The sequence below is a fragment of the Mustelus asterias genome, chromosome 17 (genome assembly GCF_964213995.1).
Source record: "Mustelus asterias chromosome 17, sMusAst1.hap1.1, whole genome shotgun sequence".
Lineage (NCBI taxonomy): Eukaryota > Metazoa > Chordata > Chondrichthyes > Carcharhiniformes > Triakidae > Mustelus > Mustelus asterias.
This window is the reverse complement of record NC_135817.1, coordinates 10,761,822-10,777,559: the sequence shown is the minus strand read 5'-3', so window position 1 is coordinate 10,777,559 and position 15,738 is coordinate 10,761,822. Positions and strand designations below refer to the sequence as shown.

Below are 15,738 nucleotides of genomic sequence, written 5' to 3'. Positions count from 1 at the left end.
AAGAAAAAGACTTGCACTTAGAACAAAGAACAAAGAACAGTACAGCACAGGAATAGGCCCTTCGGCCCACCAAGCCAATGCCGACTCAACACCTTTCTAAACTAAAGACCTTTTGTTTCTACACGATCCGCATCCCTCTATTCCCTGCCTATTCATGTATTGTCAAGATGCCTCTTAAATGTTGCTATTTAACCTGTTTCTATCACCTCCTCTGGCAGAATTCCAGGCATTTACCACCCTCTGTGTAAAAATACTTGCCTCTCATATCTCCTCTCAACTTTCCCGCTTTTACCTTCAACCTATGTCCCCTAATAATTGACATTTCTACCCCGGGAAAAAGTCTCTGACTACCCATTCTATCCATGCCTCTCATAATTTTGTGAACTTCTATCCGGTCGCCCCTCAGCCTCTGATGTTCAAGTGAAAACAAACCAAGTTTGTCCAATCTCTCCTCATGGCTAATATCCTCCAAACCAGGCAGCATCTTTGTAAACTTTTTCCGTACCCTTTTCACTATCACTGAAATCTCAAAACACTTCACAGCCATTGAGGTACTTTTGAAGGATAGTCACTGTTGCAGTGCAGGAAATGTGGCAGTCACTTTGTGCACAGCAAGCTCCCACAAATAATAATGCAACAATCGTCCGATAATGTTTTTTTGATTGAAAATGAATATTGGCCAAGACACTGGAGAGGGCAAAATGCTTCATGAAGTAAACATGGATGTGGAGGAATAAGTTTAACTTCCAGGGAGCACCAGGAGACAACACTAAAGGTTAAAATAAATGTTAACTAGAGAAGGTGACAGGACAAAGCCAGCTTTATTAACAGAAGATAGGGCAGCTCTGCACCATTCACTTTGAAATAGTGCCGTGGAATCCTTTACGTCCACTTAATTTTAACAATTCATGCAAAAGACGGCCCCTCAGGCAGTGCAGCACTCTCTCAGTACTGCCATGGAATGTCAACCTTGATTTTTGTGCTCAAACCTGGAGTGGAAATTGAACCCAGAGCCTTGAGACTCAGAGAAGGAGTGCTACTTACTGAGTCACTGTTGACACAAAAAGTTTTGCCTCTTGTCACATTTGGTTCTTTGCCAATCATCTTAAATCTGCATCCCCTGGTTATCGATCCATCGTAAGAAGTCTAACAACACCAGGTTAAAGCGTGTTGTTAGACTTCTTTCTGTGTTTACCCCAGTCCAACGCCGGCATCTCCATATCGATCCATCAGCCATTGGAAAAAGTTTCTCTTATGTTTATGCTATCATAGAATCCCAACAGTGCAGAAGGCGGCCCGTTGAGTCTGCACCAACAAGAATCCCACCCAGGCTCTGTCCCCGTTACCTCATCAGGACCCTTAATGATTTGAAACACTTCCATCAAATCTCCCCTCTCCTACTCTAAAGAGAACAACCCCAGCTTCTTTACTCTATGTGTGTAACTGTAACCTCTTATCCCTGGAACCGTTCTGGAAGATATTTTCTGGACCCTCTTCAAAACCTTCATGTGTTTCCTTAGGTGCGGTGTCCAGAATTGGACATGATTTTCCAGTCGGGAATTTTAGAGACCAACCATAATTTTTCAGCTTCTGTTTTTGCTGCCTCTGTTTATAGAGCCCAGGAGCCCACATTCAGCATGAACTGTTTAGTTAACCTATCCTGCATCTTCAAATATTTGTATGCTAATACCACCAGGTCTCTTCTTCCACCCTGTCTCAACATATTGCTTCACACTGTTAGCATTGAATTTCATCTCCATGTGTCCACCCATTCCACTAACCTGTCAATGTCCTCTTAAAGTCTATCACTATCTTTCTCAGTGTTTACTGCACTTCTAAGTTTCATCTCATCTGCAAATTTTAAAATGATGCCTTACCCCCAAGTCCAAGTCATTAACATATATGTTTTCATATTTTATCTTTGTCCCTCTTATTCCTTTTTTCACTTCCCCTTTCTATATTCAGCCTGGTTCTCACTTGCATTACCCACCTGACATCTGTTGTATGCCTCTTTTTTCTGCTTCACCTTACCCTCTAATTACAATGATACGATCATTATTGCCAAGGTGCTCCCTGACTGTGGCATTCATGGCTTGATCCATGTTGTTTTCTAGGACTAGATACAGCAATATCCATTATTTAAACATACTGATCATGAAAATTCTCCTAAACACACTTCAATAATTCTTCACGTTCTCTGCCCTTAAAGCAATCATTGCCCCACTCAATCAATCCACCATCTACTCACCAAGATTCCTTCAACAGAACCTGCAAACCCATGACCTCTATTACCTAGAAGGACAAGGACAATAGACATCTCCTTCCCAAGGGCAATTAGTGATTGGTAACAAATGCTGACCTTGCCAGCAATGCTCACATCTCAAGAACAATTAAAGATAGTGATTTGGTCGTACAGATCCTGAGTATTGCTGAAAAAAAAAGCGACATGTTGAAACTTTTCACCTTGCACTCATCAGGACACTTTGCAAGAAGACCAAAGTTCGGAGTAACAAACACAATTAATGCCGTATGAGAAGAAAGTGCTGTTGTTTGGCAAGTGGAAAATCCTGTCCTGTGTCTCTAACCATACAATAACCTGCAATGTCCTCCTATTTTTACTCTCACTGCAGTTTGGGAGTAATCCTGAGATTTCCAGCATTAAGCTCCTGCTTTTTAACTTCCTCCCAAACACTTTAATCTCTGACTGTGGGTCTTCCACCATTTTCCTCCCTATGTTGTTTCATGGACCATGACCAAAGAACGTTCTGCACCTAAGTTAACGTTTTAAAGTTTATTTATTAGTGTCACAGGTAGGCTTACATTAACACTGCAATGAAATTACTGTGAAAATCCCCTAGTCGCCACACTCCAGTGCCTGTGATGAACAAAGCATCGTAGCTGTGAGGGACAGCTCGGTGGATAGGATATTAGGATGTAGATAGGCTGGAAAATTGGGCGGGGATCCTGGATTCAGGATTCAATCCTGGACCGGGGAGCGGCGCGGGCTTGGAGGGCCGAAGGGCCTGTTCCTGTGCTGTATTGTTCTTTGTTCTTTGTTCTTTGTTCTGTTTGGGTACACTGAGGGAGAATTTAACATGGCCAATCGACCTAACTAGCACGTCTTTTGGACTGTGAGAGGAAACCAGGGCACCCGGAGGAAACCCACGCAGACACGGGGAGAACGTGTAGACTCTGCACGGATGGTGACCCAAGCCGGGAATCAAACCCGGGTCCCTGGCATTGTGAGGCAATAGGGCTAACCACTGTGTCACCTTCTCAATACAGAATGCCACGTTCCCAGAGAGCTCCTCCAAGTGCCTGCCTCTTCCCTACCCTTCCAGGTGCCCCCAACTGGCTGAAGGCTAGCTGGCTGTGGAATTACCGCCTGGAGCCTGTATTCCAGGAAGCATTCAGCCACCTGAATATCCCGCAGTGATTCCAGCTGAGCCGGAGTTCAAACAGCTGGAAGCACTTCCTGCAAGCACAAGCCCCCGGGGCCCAAGAAGCATCCTGACATCCTCACTTGATGCGGGAATTGTCAGCTCTGGGTTGCAGATGTCTCTATTCTAATTAAAAATTAAACTCAACTCTTTTGATATGAGAGCAATTGTGCAACTGTTGTTAACTAAACTGTACCCTGCTATTTTGCTATTTTCTCCTCAGAGTGGGGGAGCCCCGATCTGGGGATCATAGTTTGAGGATGAGGGGTAAACCTTTTCAGATTGAAGTGAGGAGAAATTTCTTCACCCAGAGAGTGGTGAATGTGTGGAATTCACTACCACAGAATGTACAGTACAGCCCAGGAAACAGGCCCTTTGGCCCTCCAAGGTAGCTGAGGCCAAAACATTGTGTGATTTCAAGAAGAAATTAAATATAGCTCTTGGGGCTAAAGGGATCAAGGGATATGGGGGGAAGGGGGGGATCAGGATATTGAATTCGATGATCAACCATGATCAAAATGAATTGCGTAGCAGGCTCAAAGGGCCGAATGGCCTACTCCTGCTTCTAGTTTCTATGTTTCTAAACTAACACTTAAATTATTTATTCAGTCGTAACAGGAATTATTGAGGTACAAAACACTTTGTACGACCCTCATGGTGGTGGGTTTGTAGGAAGATGTGAGGGGACAGAAAAGACCAAGAATGTACCCCTGTCTAGCCACCCAACCCTCCCTCCATTCAATTTTACCAGCGCTATGGGTGGGGTGTTGTGCGACCTAGTCACTTGTTGGCTAGCTGAGGTCCTTAATGGGCCTCATCTTGTCCCTGCTGGGATCTAACCACTGGCAGGAGAGGCTAACATCCAGCCTGGTAGCTTTCCCTGTGCAGGCTAGTGGCGGGCCAGGGTGGAGTGCCCCTTTAATCAATCCCCTTGGCCCATTGGAGGACCCCAAAAGTCCAGCCCCCCTAGGGTCACGCTACCAGGTCCAGAGATAGGGTCACGCCCTGTAACCCCAGGTCCAGAGATAGGGTCACGCCCTGTGACCCCAGGTCCAGAGATAGGGTCACGCCCTGTAACCCCAGGTCCAGAGATAGGTTCACGCCCTGTAACCCCAGGTCCAGAGATAGCATCATGCCCTGTAACCCCAGGTCCAGAGATAGGGTCACGCCCTGTAACCCCAGGTCCAGAGATAGCATCATGCCCTGTAACCCCAGGTCCAGAGATAGGGTCACGCCCTGTAACCCCAGGTCCAGAGATAGGGTCACGCCCTGTAACCCCAGGTCCAGAGATAGGGTCACGCCCTGTAACCCCAGGTCCAGAGATAGGGTCATGCCCTGTAACCCCAGGTCCAGAGATAGGGTCACGCCCTGTAACCCCAGGTCCAGAGATAGCGTCATGCCCTGTAACCCCAGGTCCAGAGATAGCGTCATGCTCTGTAACCCCAGGTCCAGAGATAGGGTCACGCTCTGTAACCCCAGGCCCAGAGATAGGGTCACGCCCTGTAACCCCAGGTCCAGAGATAGCGTCATGCTCTGTAACCCCAGGTCCAGAGATAGCGTCATGCTCTGTAACCCCAGGTCCAGAGATAGGGTCACGCCCTGTAACCCCAGGTCCAGAGATAAGGTCATGTCCTGTAACCCCAGGTCCAGAGATAGGGTCACGCCCTGTAACCCCAGGTCCAGAGATAGGGTCACGCCCTGTAACCCCAGGTCCAGAGATAGGGTCACGCCCTGTAACCCCAGGTCCAGAGATAGCGTCATGCCCTGTAACCCCAGGTCCAGAGATAAGGTCATGTCCTGTAACCCCAGGTCCAGAGATAGGGTCACGCCCTGTAACCCCAGGTCCAGAGATAGCGTCATGCCCTGTAACCCCAGGTCCAGAGATAGGGTCACGCCCTGTAACCCCAGGTCCAGAGATAAGGTCACGCCCTGTAACCCCAGGTCCAGAGATAGGGTCACGCCCTGTGACCCCAGGTCCAGAGATAGGGTCACGCCCTGTAACCCCAGGTCCAGAGATAGGGTCACGCCCTGTAACCCCAGGTCCAGAGATAGGGTCACGCCCTGTAACCCCAGGTAACTAAAATGCTCCCTCTGAGTGAAGTTTGCTGAGTTTGTGGATTTTTACTGCAAACTACAACATTTGAAAGATTAGTCCTGAATATCCTTTATAATCCGGTATTTTTAAAAGCAATTTTGCCAAGAGTGCCTGCCTGTGTATTTTCAATCAGCATCACGTTGGACTATTCGTTGCTCATATTTCTCAAGCTTGCTTCATCCATTTAGTCCTGAGAGAGATTCCTGTGCAATTTGCTCACTGTTCACTCATTCTTTAGGACCATGAAGTTGCTCGGTTTGTTCTGATTGCGGGTGAACCTATTAATGAACCAGTTGTGAAACACGGTAAGTACAAAAGAGAGTTTAAGTGTATTTATTATTCAACGAAGAGTGTGCGTATTGAAGTAATTTAAGAGTGACTCACGAGATTTTATGGCCTCGCTCGGGCGAGACTGCAAATTCCCGCCCGAGGCCCACAAAGATTTCCGTTGTCAGACCCTCACCCGCGCCGATTCCATGGCGGGCGAGGTGGTAGAGTTCGGGCCCACGTCTCTCCGGCATGGCCAATATTTAGGTGTTTAAAGCCTTTGGGTTCTGTCATATTGGCCACGAGCTGTGGGAGGTGCTTAGGGTCTTACACTGTTTACTGCCCTCAAAACTAAATCAGGCGGCATTGTGGGAAATGCAGTGAAAGTTGCCAGTTTCTTCAAAGGTCACCAACATCAGTGCTTAATCAAAGCCCTTCCCTAGACGGCTCAGCCAATGACTCAATGCTCTGCCCACCCACCAAACACATAGCCCACCTCTGTACACACTCAATGCGCTGCCTGTCCACACCTCCCCCACTGCGTGCACACACACACACAGCCCATTGCAGCCTTGTAGAGTCTGTGCGCCACACATATGTAAGTTCTCCGAGGCTGCATCCCCTTTTTAAATTAAAATATGTTACTTTCTTTTAGGTTGCACTTCAACCCCACACTCTTGATCTTCGGGCATCCGGTGTGGAGGGGGATGGGGGTGTGGGGGCGCGTGGCAGGGGTTGGGGGGAGGACCTCCTCGTAGGCCTGCTCCTGAGCCTGGCCAAGCTGCCCATTGGTCCATTCACTGGGTGGTCAAGGGGGTTATCCGTTGTGACTGCCTGCCCCTCTTCTGCAGCTATGTTCAGTGCTGGGTATCCCTGGATCGAGGTACTCCATGCCCAATGGGTACCGCAGGGACTGGGGCATTTATCAACCCCATTTTAATCATGTTTTGTTTTGATGTTTTAAGTTTCCTTTGAGGCTCTGTTTGCCTTGTTGCAACATCCCTTTAAGGAAATGCCTTTCCATTTATCCCCTAATTTTCTTAGAATAGAATTCATAGAATCCCTACAGTGTAAAAGGAAGCCATTTGGCCCATTGAGTCTGCACTAACCACAATTCCACCCAAGCCCTATTCCCATAGCCCCACGTATTTATGCTGTTAATCCCCTGACATTAAGGGACAATTTAGCATGGCCAATCAACCTAACCCATACATCTTTGGACTGTGGGAGGACCATTACCTGCCTGTGATGGACCTTTACACTTTCTTACTGAATACGGGTAGCCTTTCTGTCTGGAATTGAGGGTGACCTTCTTTTGAAAGGAAGAAAGTTAGTGACATCCTTGGGAGATGTTTTGAGAAGGTCCTTGTCTTGGTTGAATAGACAAGGGGCAGAAAACCCATGGGGGGTTTGGAACACACATTAAAATTCTGACGAGTACTCCCAGTGGGCCAGACTTTGCATTGTGACTACTGAAAATGAAGATTTTTCACCAAACATTTTACCCATTCTCTCGCCTGCAACGCTGTAACCTTGGCCCTGCCTTCCTCTCCACCATCACCATCACTCAAAACTGTTACAGTGCAAACAGATGCCATTCAGCCCATCATGTCTGTACCAGCTCTCCAAATGAGCAATTCACTTTGATTTGATTTATTATTGTCACATTTTTTGGGATACTGTGAAAAGAATTGTTTCTTGTGCGCTACACAGAAAAAGCATACCATTCATAGAGTACACAGGGGAGAAGGAGAAGGTGCAGAATGTAGTGTTACAGTCATAGCTAGGGTGTAGAGAAAGATCAACTTAATATAAGGTAGGTCCATTCAAAAGTCTGATGGCAGCAGGAAAGAAACTGTTTTTGAGTCGGTTGGTACGTGACCTCAGACTTTTGCATCTTTTTCCCAACAGAAAGAGGTGGAAGAGAATATGTCTGGGGTGCGTGGGTCCTTGATTATACTAGCTGCTTTTCGGAGGCAGGGGGAAGTGTAGACAGTGTCAATGGGTGGGAGGCTGGTTTGAGTGATGGACTGGGCTTCGTCCACAACCCTTTGTAGTTTCTTGCGGTCTTGGGCAGCGCAGGAGCCATACCAACCTGTGATACCCACGATGTGGAGATGCCGGTGTTGGACTGGGTGGGCACAGTAAGAAGTCTCACAACACCAGGTTAAAGTCCAACATGTTTATTTGGTATCACAAGCTCTCGGAGCACTGCTCCTTCATCAGGTGCGAGCAGCACTCTCGTGATATCAAATAAACCTGTAGGACTTTAACCTGGTGTTGTGAGACTTCAAACTATGATACAACCAGAAAGGACGCTTTCTACAGTGCAGCTGTAAAAGTTTGTGCCGTTGCCCAGCTCTCTCTCCTGTGAAATCCCTGTTTTCAAAAAGGAAAAATACAATAGAGAGAGGATTGAGAGGAGGCAGATAAAAACAAACCTAGGAAAATATGAAGAGGCTATTTTTGGTTGGTGGGGCAGCTAAGACAGCATAGTCAAAGTAAAGCAGGAATAACAGTTCTTTTGAGTATTGATGAGTGCTGCAACTCTATGAAGCCAATCAGGAAATTCTATGGCTTTAAAAACTTTTTAATAAGCCAGTATAGATTAAATTGGATACATATATATATATTTCACTGTGCTCCGATGTGACAGATGATCCATTCTCATGGCAACAGTCAGCTCGGAGGAAATAGCTGTCAGCATAATCCGACCAATAAATACTACTTATGGAATCAACTGCCTTGAAATTCTGCTCTGGGATGCTGGGATATGAATCTTTAACATGTTCATCAGAAGTGTCTTTCTCTGCTGTTTTAATGGGAGACTTTAAAAAATAGGTCGACGCCTTGTGGGATCAAGGCAAAAAGGAGGAAAAAGTCACACAAACTCCTTAATTGTTTGCATAACTATTGTATTGAACTTCAGTTAATGAGCAATGGGGAGAGTAGAGGAGTGGATGGAGTGATAAGTAAGAAAATACATCTTTAATTAGAAACCAGACTTTTTTCACAAAGTGTTTGCTATCTCAAGCGCACAAGTATTTTGAATATTGAAGATCTCTATCTTGGTAGACAGTAAAACAATTGACAGAAGCCATATTGTGCCGTTCTAAACAACTGTGCAAATAGAATGATGCAATGTAACAAAGGAAATGCAAAATGAATCCCAACACAAGGCAAACAGGACAAGTTTACCTCCAAACTGAACACACATGCAGTCATTTCCAAATGATTTACATCCCAATAGGTTTTAGATAATCATGGTGCCTGTAGCTTGTTCATTAATCACTCCTTTTTCAGCATGTGGAATGAGCCACCTTATCTATGTTTCTTTAAACTGAAAGGGAACATTAGTGAAGAAACCATCATATACCATGTTTGTATAGAAATAAAAATATATTTGGTACACAGAACTTGGGTGTAAAAAAAAAGAAACATGCTGTTGAAGCTTTTCGTCTTGCACTCATCAGGGCAATTTGCAAAAATATAAGTGGCAAAGGGAACCACAAATTATACTGCTTGAGAAGAAACTGCCAATTAGTTGGCAGCACAGTGGCACAATGGTTAGCACTGCTGCCTCACCGCGCCAGGGACCCAGGTTCAATTCCAGCCTTGGGTGACTGTCCGTGTGGAGTTTGCACATTCTCCCCGTGTCTGCGTGGATTTCCTCCGGGTGCTCCGGTTTCCTCCCACACTCTAAAGGTGTGTGGGCTAGGTTGATTGGCTATGCAAAAATTGCTCCTTATTAGCAGGGTAAATACGAGGATAGAGCCTGGGTGGGATTGCTGTCAGTGCAGGCTCGATGGACCTTCTATACTGTAGGGATTCTATGATTCTAAGTGATTTCTGACCAGTAGAGATGTTGCCACGAAGAATACACCAGGGAACAGTTAACTTCCAAGCTTTTGTTTAAATTTTGTTTAAATTCAAACCAGGCAGGTCAACTCTGCCAAGGCATTGCCATGGGAAATGAACCAGGGAATGGCTGTCTCCATGCGTAGACATGCTCTTTCTGTCTGCAAAGGACAGGGTCCTTGTGTGAATATTTTTAACTTCTAGCATGCATAAGTTACACTGTGAGCCTCACTGAGAATCTTAAATTGTTTATAGTGTAATTCTTAACACATTCAGGATTGTTTAGCAGGAGTTAGCCAACCGTGGAATCACATGTAATATTGGGCATTATGTTTTGATTTTTGCAAGCATTGGTTGGTTACAGTCTGTACTTTGCCTGTTACGAACTGCCAAAGGGATGTGCTGTTTGATACAATCGGCCAGTCATTGAGACATATCCTTACTCATAGACCACATTACTCATTGGTGTGATAGGCAGAACATCTTTTTGGCTTGGCACAGCATCCTGTTAATGGTGTGGTTGCTACTACAGAGTAGCAATGTGAGATAGCTAGTTTCACCTGTTGCACGAGGTTTTGTGACACCTTACCCTTCCATGGTATTCTGAAGTAGACTGGGCACTTTCCAGTCATGGCCTTTGATGGAATGACACCTAACCTCCTACCCCTCTCATATTTCTGATACGTGGGTGATATGTTTGCTATATTTGAATCCGCAGTTGCATGCAAGAATTTCATGCAACCTCAATTCATGAAGTTATTCACGAAGGCCCCACCTTCCCAACATTGCTCCTTGCCTTAGTTGTGGTGACCCTCAGGTTAAAATACCACCAGTCAGCTCCTCCCCTGAAAGGGGAGAGCAGCCTACGGTCAACTGGGACTATGACATCTTTACCGGTTTTACACACTTTAATGTGCTCCATCCTGCACTCAAATTCACCTTTGAAATGGAGCAGTCAAATGAACTCCCTTTCCTTGATGTGACACCTGCCAGTGGGTTTTCTACCACTCTCTACCTTCACTGGCCAATATATGTGTTGGGATTCCACACGCTACAGGATTGGCTTCATCGGCACGGTGGCACAGTGGTTAGCACTTCTGCCTCACAGGCCAGGGACCTGGGTTCAATTCCCGGCTTGGGTCACGGTCTATGTGGAGTTTGCACATTCTCCCTGTGTGTGCGTGGGTTTCCTCCGGGTGCTCCTGTTTCCTCCCACAGTCCAAAGATGTGTGGGTTAGGTGCATTGGTCATGCTAAATTGCCCCTTAGTGGCCTGGGATGCATAGGTTAGAGGGGTTAGTGGGGTAAATATGTGGGGTTACAGGGGTAGGGCCTAGGTGGGATTGTTATTGGTGCAGACTCGATGGGCCAAATGGCCTCCTTCTGCACTGTAGGGATTCTATGATTCTATGATAACCTCATAAATCGGACCCAAGCCATTTGCTCACCATGCAAGCTTGATGCTGAAATACCTTGCATCAATAGGATAATGGTCACCTTTATCAAATAATTGCTCACTATGTATCACACAAAAGGCACACAAATCTTTGGTCCTGAAAAGTGCCCAGTCTACCTCAGAAGGGCAAGGTATCTGGAAACGTTGAGCAACAGGTGAAGCTAGTTGTTTCGTGTTGCCACTCCGCAGGTATTCACTACTAACAGGATGCTGCTCATCAAGCCAAAGAAAAGCCATTCTGCTCATCACACCAATGAATAATGTGGTAGAGAAATTTCAGTGCCAGTGCGATCCCACTGACTGGCGGATTGTATCAAACAACATGTCGCTTTGGCTGTTCGTAACAGGCAAACTACAGATGTACCCAACCAGCCCATGCTTGCAAAAGTGAAAACTAGAGTTCGATATTAGATGTCATTCCGCAACTGGGAAACACTTGCTAAACAATCCTGATTGTGCTTAGAATTATGCTGACAATCAATATAAGATTATCAGTCGGGTTTCCAGTGTGACTCATTTATACACGCTAGAGGCTTCATATATTCACGCACAGGGGCTATCTTTTGAAGACAGAAGGAGCATGTCCATGCATTGTGCCTTTTTCAACTGAACAAATGTTTTCAGGAAAGCCATTCCCTGTATGGTAATGCCTTGACCAACCGGCGTTCACCTGCCTTGTTTGAATTTGAACAAAATCTTGGCAGTTAACTGTTTTTTGGTACATTCCCTATGGCAATAACACCCTGTACCAATTAGAGTCCACTGGCCAACCAATCAACACTCTCTTCTCATGCAGTATAAATTGTTGATCCCTTTACGACTGGCATTCTTGTGAACTGTCCTAATGACTGCAAGATGGTCAGCTTCGAGAGCATGTCTTTTTCAGCAACAACAGGTTTGTTTTAACATTCCATATCAATGAAAGAATGGATAACGTGCACTTCAAGCATTTCCCCTTTTGTGCCTAGGTCCATTTGTGATGAATTCTCAAGAGGAAATTGCTGAAGCTTTAGAAGACTACAGAACTGGCAAAAACGGATTTGAAAAAGCAAGAGACTGGAGGTCGAAAACTGTGTCTCAGAGAAAGACATAAAATCAGAACAAAAAATAAATGACGAAACGCAAGACGCTTACTAACCTGATGAAGAAGACATTTAGATTAAAGCCTATATCTGTATCAGAATATACTTTTATTTAATAGCTTAATATCTGATTATAAGTTCAATATTTCCCAATCTATTAAGAGTATTTTATCCTCTGGTTAATTCGAAAGCTGCTCCAAAGAGGATACCAAATAAATATTAAGTAAATAAAACTACCAAATAAACCTGTTGGACTTTAACCTGGTGTTGGGAGACTTCTTACTGTTCAAAGAGGAGGCTCAGAGTTGTTGAGCTGGAGGCCGAGCTGTAGACACTTGAAGCCAAACAGGAGCTAATTGTATCAATTAGGGATAAGTACAGAGAGGTGAGGGCATTGATTGGATGGCGCTTGAACACATGTAAAGAGACACTTCACCAGGTGTAGGGGGGGGGAGAAGGACCTCTTGCTAAGCCTGCTCCAGGGCCTGGCCAAGATGGCCTCAACAGTTGGCCGACCCAACTGACTGCCCCTCTAGCGTGGCTATGTTAGTGGCTGTGTGGCCCACATGAGGGAACATGCGGTGTTCACCAGCACTCTCGAGGCCTTCCGTGCCCATTGGGCACCGCAGGGACTGGAGTGCCTTATTGACCCTTTTCATCACATTTTGATTTGATGTTCTAAGTTTCATTTGTGATTTGTTTTTATTTAGGGCTGTATCCCTTTAAGGGGCTGTCTCTTATACTTTGTCCCTCAGTTTGTCTAATTTAGTTTAATTGTTGTTCAGTCATAGAGCTGGAAACCTCGACTGAGGGCACCTGAGATGTAGGACTTGGGAGCTGGAGGGACTTTTTCCAAGCCTGCTGGAATTCCCTCTGCAGACAAAGAAGTAAGGAGACTCTTCACCAGTGTAGGGAGGGAGGAGGCTGATAAGGCTGCTCGTGGGCCGGGCCAAGATGGCCTCAACAGGCAGTGGAGGGGGTTGGCCAACCTGATAGTGTGCCCCATCATTGTCCACTGGCATGCTTCAAGCCTGCCACAACCAGTGGGCTCCACAGAGGCAGGGATGCATCGTGAGTGATTTTTAACTTGATTTTGTAAGTTTCCTTTGAAGCTTTGGCTTTTTCTGTTACAGTGCCCCACCAGGGGCTGCCACCCACGCTCATTTTTGCTCTTTTGCTTAATTTATTTGTTTTTGTTTTGTCGAAAGAGCATAAGCAGACACTTACCGACAAAAGAGTTGAGTGGAATCAAGAGATTTATACCTGCATTGTTTCACTTTGTGAATAAATCTATCCAAAGTAAAGATGGCTTTGTATTCTTCCTTCACTAACTGGCTATCAGGAAGATAACAAGAGTTAGCTGGACAATTTGATCCAGGAGAGAGTCAAATCCCTTAGGTTAGTTAGCGGTACAGGTCAGGTTAATTGTCAGGGACAGAAGGGTGTGAATGTGAGTTGGCTGGGTAAGGGGACCTCAGGAGCTGCACTGGGGAAGCTTTGGCTTTTTCCCTTATCCAACAGGTCTGATGTTCTGGCCGCTTGTGCGGACAAGAACAAGGATTACAGGGCAGTCGGTCAATCTGACTGCAGCATCAAAGAACAAGAAGATATTCAAGTGATGGGGTGAGAAAGAGTGCGGTAGTGACAGTGAACAGTATAGTCAGTGGGATGGAAACAGCAATGTTCTCTGTAGCCATGACCGGGAGTTCCAAAGGTTGTGTTGCCTGCCTGGTGCTGGGGTGAAGGACACCTCAAGCCTGGAGAAGGACTTGGAGTCAGAGAGAGAGGATTCAATTATTCTGGTCCATGTAGGAACCAATGGCATTGGTGGAATGCGGAATGAGGTTCTGCTGAGTTTGAGGAACCATAGAATCCCTACAGTGCAGAAGGAAGCCATTCAGCTCATCGAATGCAACTTCTCCCCAACAGAGCATCCCACCCAGGCCCCATCCCACCCAGGCCCCAACCCACCCAGGGTCCCAACTAAAAAGTAGAACCTCAAAAATCTCTGGATTTCTACCTGAGCCACATACAAATTGGCATAGGGTTGAATAGATTAGAGAGTTAAATGCATGACTCATAGAGTGATGGAAGAATAGCCTTTCAAACTCCTGGTCATGGCTACAGAGAACAGAATCTATTCCCTAATTCCTGGGGCACAGGCATCCATATTGGGGAAATAGCTGTTCCGTTGGAATGGGCTCCACTTTAATCGTGCTGGGAGCGGTGATCTGGATATTCATGTAACTAGTGGATCAGGCTGTAAGCTTCAAAGGTGGCAGGTGAAGGTGGGAGTGGAGAGTTCAACTGAGAGCAAAATTATAAATCTCAAGAGAAAAGTCAAGGCCTCAGAACAGTGTAGCAATTTGGGTAAAGATAGTGGGGCAGGAGGGGGCAAAAGGTTTATCAGTAATAGCGCATTGGTGGAAAGGTCGAAGCATGGAAAATAGTTCAAATTAAAAACACATCATCAGAATTCATACAGATTCCTAACAGGATAGATAAATACATGACACAAATCTAGATAAGTGGGCTTTGTCTGATCGTAATTGCAGAGACATGGTTACATGTTGACCAAGATTTGGGGAATTAATATTCCAGGGCACACAGGAGTGTGAAGGGTAGCCCTGATAATGAAGAATGATTTAAGGACAGCAATGAGGAAGGATTTTGACTCAGAAGAACAAAAGTAGAACCTGTATGTCTGATGATAAGAAATAGCAAGTATTACAGACAGGAGGGGATTTAATTTAAAGCTGATTTCTCCCCTCATCACCAAAAACAGAAACGTGTTTTTTTTTGATTTTCCCCTTTATGAATAGCGGTATTTTCCTCAAACCTTCAGTTCTGGAATGACCATGTCCTCTATTAATAACCCTCCAGAAAACTCGAGATCGGTTAAAGAGAGTATTTGCAATGTCGCCCCCACCACCGCCACCCACATTTTGCATTCACATGATAAAAGAGGGATAAGGAAAATAGGGAGTAATGGGGCAAAGAACATTAACAAAATACCAAGTATTGTTTCGTGTGAGTTCAGGGTCTAGAATCAAAAGTCACGAATTACAGAATTGTTATGGCGCAGAAGAAGGCCACTTGGCCCATCGTATCTGCACAGGTTCTTCAAGGGAGCATCATGACATAATGCCTGTTTCTATTCAAATAATCATCCAATGCCCTCTTGAATGCCTCGATTGAACTTGCCTCCACCACATTTCCAAGCGGAGAAATTCCAAACCCCAACCACTTGCTGTGTGACAAAGTTTTTTCTCACATCACATTTTCTTCTTTGCAAATCGCTTTAAATCTGTGCCCTCTCATCCTTGACACTTTTACGAGCAGGAACAGCTTTTCCCTATCTATACTCTGTCCAGCCTCCTCATGATTTTGAACATCCCTCGCAAATCTCCTCTTAGCCTTCTTCTCTCCAAGGAGAACAGTCCCAACCTCTCCAATCTATCCCCATAACTGAAGTTTCTCATCCCTGCAACCATTCTTGCAAACCTCTTCTGCACTCTCTCTCCAATATGTTCACATCCTT

At 45.4% G+C, this 15,738-nt stretch overlaps 1 protein-coding gene across 6 annotated transcripts in view; it reads left to right on the top strand.

Annotated features, from left to right (window-relative positions):
• The window catches only part of pir (pirin), a 98,252-nt gene extending 85,795 nt beyond the window's left edge, over nt 1–12,457 (top strand). For all 6 annotated transcript variants that reach the window (XM_078232275.1, XM_078232273.1, XM_078232276.1 and 3 more), the window contains 2 exons: nt 5,774–5,840; nt 12,084–12,457. In XM_078232275.1, coding sequence (XP_078088401.1) covers nt 5,774–5,840; nt 12,084–12,208 — 192 coding nt within the window. In that variant the 3' untranslated portion in view covers nt 12,209–12,457. The remainder of the gene's footprint in view (nt 1–5,773; nt 5,841–12,083) is intronic.
• Nucleotides 12,458–15,738: the final 3,281 nt, after the last annotated feature.